This window comes from Rhagoletis pomonella, unplaced genomic scaffold (genome assembly GCF_013731165.1).
Source record: "Rhagoletis pomonella isolate Grant_MI unplaced genomic scaffold, Rhpom_1.0 Rhpom_scaffold_00003, whole genome shotgun sequence".
NCBI lineage: Eukaryota > Metazoa > Arthropoda > Insecta > Diptera > Tephritidae > Rhagoletis > Rhagoletis pomonella.
Genome location: NW_023458557.1, coordinates 81,828,075 through 81,835,212, shown reverse-complemented (window position 1 = coordinate 81,835,212; position 7,138 = coordinate 81,828,075). Strand labels below are relative to the sequence as shown.

Sequence of the window (7,138 nt, the reverse complement as noted above, 5' to 3'; positions counted from 1 at the left end):
GATGAAGATGAAGATGAAGATGAAGATGAAGATGAAGATGAAGATGAAGATGAAGATGAAGATGAAGATGAAGATGAAGATGAAGATGAAGATAAAGATGAAGATGAAGATGAATATGAACATGAACATGAACATGAACATGAACATGAAAATGAACATGAACATGAACATGAACTTGAACATGAACATGAACATGAACATGAACATGAACATGAACATGAACATGAACATGAATATGAAGGTGTAGATAAACATAAACATATACATTAAAAGCGATAGAGACAAAGATAGAGAGGAAGAAAGTGATAGGGACAAAAAGGAAATACAACTGAAGAATGTGCGATGTTATATTGTGATGTGTTATGCTACATATGTTATGTTATTGAATCTAATGCTATTCTATGTTATGTTATGCTAAGTACTATGCTAAACTCCCCTCCACTTAACCCATTCCAACAAATTTTATTTCAGCTCAACTCAACTCACATAAACTATCCTTAATTTTAGCGGTTGAATTTCAACCGCTGGGCGAACACTAGTATAAGTAAATTTCGATTTGAGTTTTTCGCTCTGATGTAAGGATTTTTTAGAGGACTTAGAAATTTAAAAAATATGATTATTGACAAGGACGAATAAGTTTCAATTCTTTTAAAATTTTATCCTTGCACTTCCTTGAAAATTTGCAATGTTTATTTTTGCAAAAAAAAAAAAATACACTTTAAGGACTAATATATACATGACCACACCCTCGAGATTTGTCCTCCATGCTTTATTATGTTAAAAAATGAAAATAGTTAAAAGGCCTTCTCAATACATATTCGTATTTTTTTTAAATACTACACAGTTTTCTCTTTCATTTGGTACCCATATTGTTATTCTACATTGCCCTGAATTTCTAAAAAAAATTTTGAGTAAATCATTAGTTTGAAGATTCGAGGTCCTTTTAAGAAAATCCTGTTGTCACAGAGAAAAACTAAAAACGCAGTATTACTTTTTTTTTTTGCCCTTAGTTACGTGTCCATATTGATTTTTTCGCGTGTTTCGAAATTTTTTGGTTTTTGTCGCATGGTGTAATATCTAACGGCCTAACAGCCAATATCACGAAAACAATTTAAGTGAAAAATTATTTTAATATTTTCAATTTTATATGGAAATTGATAGAAAATAAGAAATCATTTTGTATTTAAATTGCTGGTGAAAACGGCTGTTAATCTCACGCTAATGACAAACCCAACTGCGCCTAGCCATATACGAACATTGGGCGTTAAGTGCTAGAACGGGGTAGCTAAAGTCAATGAACTTTTGATTTGAACGATTTGAAGGCAATTTCGTATTAAGCTTCCTATCCAGCATCAGTGCCGCATAATTGTTTACACGTGTGCGTATGTCGTGAGATAGGGCCATTCTTTCAGTTTTCACTTGACTGTCTCTGATTTGTCTCTGGCATCATAGTACTCGAACTCTTTATGAGATAACTGAAAAATCCTACACACACAACTAATGAACTGACTCACCATGGCACGCAAATGCCTCTTTGAACCAGTGAATTTTTACTGAGTAAAGAATCTGTCAATATCATATGTGAAAATGTCTTTTCTAAGCAATTTAAGCGCCTAACAGTATGTAACTTGTGCTTATTTTATCACTTCACTCGCCTGACGTTCCCGATCATGCTCAGACGTTCAATGCAACTGATTATCCTCCTTGTAGTCTCGTAACCGAAACATACTGTAACATGTACCCATGTCATTACTTAAATTTGGATTACCAGGTATGTATTTGGCAAACTGCCCAAAGCAACAACGAGCCCATAAATAAATATCGTGTTTAAAAAGATAACATCGTCTCTGATGCATATTGGTACTTAGTACCTACATACACATATGTAGCTATAAAGGAGAGTAGTTATGTATATTTTTTCTGCTTCGAATAAGCTTTGTCTTTGCAAGCGCTCCGTATGCGAGTTAATCTCGGCAAACCCAGCTTTCCAACTTAAATAAATGCGCTCCGACTTGCATTAGCGTCTCTTCGCCAAAATTCAATACTAGATACATACATACATACATATGTACATATTTTAAAGTTATAAATAAATAATAAAATCATAACCGTTATCTATGGAGGAAGCAATGAAGGTTGTAAATTTAAATGAAATACAAAAATAATTTTATTTACATATGTACATACATATGTAAGATGTATTTAAGACATTAAATGGTTTGTGTCTACCCCCGCCTAGGTTTGTATGTATGTGAAAACTACATGGAATCTTTTTCACTTTTTTATAAAACAAGGAAGACTGAAATTATGTTTACTGTCGTTTTTATTTTATTATTAAAGAAACGATATGCACTAGGCCTTGCAGTAGCATTCTCTTAAGTCTTTATCACGCTGATTATTCTGTTATAAAAAAAGAAAATTACATACCCGAAAGTTAAATTGATGTACGTACGTTAGGGTGGTCCAGAAAAGGTGTAACATGCTAACGCTCTCACCCGATTAGATTTGTCTAAATGGAAAAAAGAGTACTCGTATTCTTGAAGTTTTCAATGTATTTTATATAGGGAATACACATGATTCAATAATACAAGGTTAGATAATTATTGACAGCTGCGGTTTGACACTCCCTTACAAAAGGTTGCATTTGCGAAGGACAGAGAAAGGGCAAGAATACAATCCCTTGTTTCGAAAATGGTAGTAGAAAAGTACGCAAAGTAGGCAATTAGTAGTGAAATTCCTTTCGTAAATTCTAATGTATTTGCAGGAAATCTGGAATTTTAAACGAAATGTTGAACGTAATATTGATATATCTACGTGAATTACGTAATTTATATGCTATTTAGCTGTATAAAAACTGCAAAATGACTCAAAATTAAAATAAGACTACTATGAGATTGATGTAAACGTCCAATGCTTATGTTTTCATCAGTTAAATATGCTTCATATGCATATACAAATAAACATATTGCACAAAAGCTTATACTTTTATTTCACCCAAAGCTACACTGTTTCCATGTAAACTTGCAAAGAAGCAACACGGTGCCACTGCTAAGGGAGCGGTGCGAGAGAGACAACTGTCAGTTTATCGAACCTTGTATTATTGAATCATGGGGAATACAGAAGCTAGGTGAATACATCAGTCAGCAATGACTGAGAGGCCTCCGGCGCTGCGGGGGCTGCAGGTGGGCAAAACTCATGTTGCCTTCAATCTCAGAAGGTCTGTCTAGTTTTTTTGCTCTCTCTGAACAGACGGAACTGTGGTTGGTGTACATGATAACTCCATTTGCTCATCCTGCCTTGTGCTTCAGCCCGCCTTTGCAAGAATTAGGTATAAGACATTTGACCGCGATGTGTTGAGAGACGAACACTTGAGCTCTTTGACACTCAACAGTCTGCTTAGGTTTATTCGTAAATCGTGCAGATTTAAAACACTACGGCATGCAGTCTGATTGCTGTTTTGCACACGTTGTTTTGTGCCTGGTTTCGACAAAAAAAAAAAAAAAAAAACACTGCTAGGCCCTGCTTTCCTAAACGATGCGCGCTCCACGTAAGTTTGAAGTGAAGGATAATACCTAAGTATTTCGCCTCGGAGGAAAGTTTCAAGCTAATCTCGTTTAGCTTTGTTAAGGGGAATACCGGAATTTTTGTTTTTCACGTGAACAAGAAAAGTTCGGTTTTAGAAGGGTTGACACCTCATTAATTTTGTTTTGTCTAGCTGGAGACACTGTCCAGTGTCAATTCTGTCAGCACATTGAATACTAGCAAGAATTTGCAGGAAATTATTTTTACCTAGTGATGGCACGATTAGTCAAATAACCGATTATAATCGGTTATATTCTTTTGGCTAACGATTTAATTATATCGAAATGTTGCTTTCGTTTAATCGAAAAATTAACCGATTAATTTTCAAAATAATAAATATGTAATATTTTTATTTCATTATCCAAATGCGGTGTTGTTAATTTTCTTCCATACAGAGTATGTTCGACGATGTTTTTTATATGGACGAAATTGAGAAGCACCGCCAACAAAAAAAAAAAAAATGTCAAAAATCAACGGCAAGTCCCAGCTGCTTCAGGCTTGCTAGAATTGAATGAAAATCTTTCTAATAAATTCAATTAAAAAGCCCACAATTTTTACGAATGTTTTTGAATTGTTTTTTAATATTGCACAAAGTTTAAACTTTATACGACTTTTGTTAAAGAATAAGTTATATTAAAAAACCTATAATAACAAAACAAATTCTTGTGGTGCGCATATAATATAGACACAGGGTGTATAACGGATGGCAAACTATTAGTTTTATTGATTGTTTTTATAACTTATTGTGCAAATGGTTTTTATTAATTTACGATTTTAACTGAAATTACTAATCTGTCAGTTAATTTTTTACAATTATTTGCAGTTCATAATCGAATCCTATCGATTAATCAATTAACCGAATAATCGATTATTAATTTTTTTTTTTACCATCACTAGTTTTACCAAGTTTTCAGCGAAGGCAACTACCGTCGTTCTCCTAAAGCTTTTAAAGCTTTCTAACAGTTCATTTAACTTCCATAGCAGGGGTGATAAGATCCCTTCCTGCCCTATGTCCTATCCAAGGTGAATTTAATAAGGTGGTGTTGGGGCGACAGCTGCATTTTTCGCCGCGGTGAACATTACATCAAAATAATGTGTTTGTTGTAATTCATACTATCATTGTGCGCATAATTTGTTAGTGTAATGTTTTACTTATGCACGGCTAACACCACCTTATTAAATTTGGCTTGGTCTCATCACAGCGGCCTAGCAAACCATTCGGATTATTTTTGTACAGAGCGTATATGTACAGTATTGGCCAATACAATAGCACCCCCATTTCAAAGTGATATTGTTTGCCACTCATGTTTATTTATTTATTTTTAAGAATTTTCAATTAAAATACAGTTCATTCTCTCACAAAACTCACATAAACTCAAGTTTAAAACTTTTTAAAAGACCGCAAAAAAGTGCAACAAATTTTCACCCAAATTTCAAACTTTTTTCTCAGAAGCGGTAGAATTTTTTGAAAATTCTAAAAAATCAACGGTAATCTTTAGCGACTTGAAACTTGCACATTATTGGACAAAATTGAGTGCGCTATAAAACTGTGTACTCAAAAAAAATTCTAGAGCTTCTGAGAAAAAAGTTTGAAATTTAAGGGAAAGTTTGTTGCACTTTTTTGCGGTCTTTTAAAAAGTTTAAAACATTGGTTTATATGGGTTTTGTTGAAAAATGAACTGTATTTTAATTGAAAATTCTTAAAAACAAATAATTTAACATAAGTGGCAAACAATATCGCTTTGAAAGCGGGGTGCTATAGATATGTCCAATACTGTATATATGTATGTGTGTACATATCTACATATGTATTTTTTTTTTATCAATATGTAATAGGCATCATTGTAGTGGACATAAGATGTTCGCATTAAATACTATATAAAAGAAATATAATAGCGCAGTGGGCATAAGCCAGATAACCACTCACGCTCGCTCTCTATTCGAGAAGTCAACAGAAGTCGACATACTACTTCAAGAACATGCATACTTCTGCACATACCAATGTATGTACATATGTATGTACATAAATATGTAAGATCAGCTACATATATGGACATTGGTATTGTGTTTAAACAAATGTTGGGACGTGTTTAGTTGCTTAAGCGTAATTATGCGAAATCGGTCAAGGAATTGTGCGCTATTTTGAATAGAGAGTCCTCAAGACTAAGAGTTTAGGAACGAATTCGAGGCTAAAAACAACACTGATACGTTGGTTTTGACAAAAGGAAGACTTATTAAAATTTCTTAAAGAAAAATAATTTTCCCCCGAAATTGCCAAATTTGTAGGAATATATGTATGTAAAGTGGAGAATTAAAATCAAAGTGAAGTGCAGCAAAAGCCGTGCCGAGTTTGCTCTGCTTTGTATACTTGTTAAAGAAAATAATTAAGCTATTTATTTTGTATGCCACTTTTTGCATTAAAAACTTGGTCATTTGTTGAAACATTTTTACAAAACTGAAAAAATAAAAATAAAATATATGTATGTGTAAGTGAAAATTATTTTCCATTTGATTTTTTTTTAATTTATTTACCATATTGAACTTGACTTTTGTCAGCGCCATCATTTGAGTGCCATCTAATCGATTTCATGTGCTTTATTATACATCACATTATATACAGCGACTACATATACATACATATGTAGTACATGCTTACATACACTGCGATTCCTTTGAATAGGCACATATTTTTACTTCAAAATCCGAGCTTATATTTGGACTTTTAGGCAACGGAGAAACTTCATTTTGAAGAGTGATCAATTTCGAAGAGAGGCGATGAAAGGTGAGGAAAGAAAATGTGTATGTTGATTATTTTGGTTTGTATACCACTTTTTATATCAAACTACACGAAAAATATAGTTATTATTTTGCTTCACTTGCATAGGCACAAGTATGCGTAGCATCCTTTTGTTTGTGTGTAGCAAAGCTATTAAAATTGTACTTAAAACCTTTTTAGGCATATAGAGGACATTTCGAGCTATAAGACAGCATGAATGAGCCACAGGCAGGCGAACTTTCAACTGTAAAAAATCGAAATTAAGGGCCCTGGGGGTCCAAGACTTTGTAGGCGATCTGTTGGAAATAAAATTTAAGGAAATGCAAATGTTTTTGACAGCTTTAGCCGGCGCACAGCTAGACGGTAATGACAAAAAGTCCGTTAGAAGTTCAGTTTGTTGTTGTCGAGATACCTGTTAAAAATATTTAATTCAAACTATTTAATAATAAATACCATTAGACCTGCACCGTTTGTTCAATTTCCAAAAAAGAGGTGTCAAATTAAAGAGCTTGGCTTGGATGTGCAGAGAGTGGTTATTCTTGGAAAAGATTTGCCACTTGTTAAAAAATTGTATCCAAATTATTTGAAAAGTTGAAACAATTATTACAATATGGCTACCATTCCTAATGATTTTCAAAATATTTTATTTCTTACCTATGTACATGTGGGAAGGCTTCCACCTCTGTAAAAAATTAAATTAAATTTTAATTAAATGAATTAGATAATTAAAATATCCATCACCATATACATATGTAGGTGTCCGACGAAACAGTGAGAGGT

At 33.2% G+C, this 7,138-nt stretch overlaps 1 protein-coding gene across 2 annotated transcripts in view; it reads left to right on the top strand.

The window, feature by feature from the left end:
• LOC118735670 (scavenger receptor class B member 1) overlaps positions 1–7,138 on the top strand; it is a 102,181-nt gene that overhangs the window by 4,475 nt on the left and 90,568 nt on the right. Inside the window, exons 1-2 of one of the 2 annotated variants that reach the window (XM_036465577.1) lie at positions 5,542–5,790; positions 6,203–6,364. The exons of the other annotated variant lie outside the window; for it this stretch is intronic. Of the exons in view, the coding sequence (XP_036321470.1) occupies positions 6,358–6,364 (7 nt within the window). The 5' untranslated portion in view covers positions 5,542–5,790; positions 6,203–6,357. Of the gene's footprint in view, positions 1–5,541; positions 5,791–6,202; positions 6,365–7,138 lie in introns of those variants that run through there. 2 annotated transcript variants of the gene reach the window in all.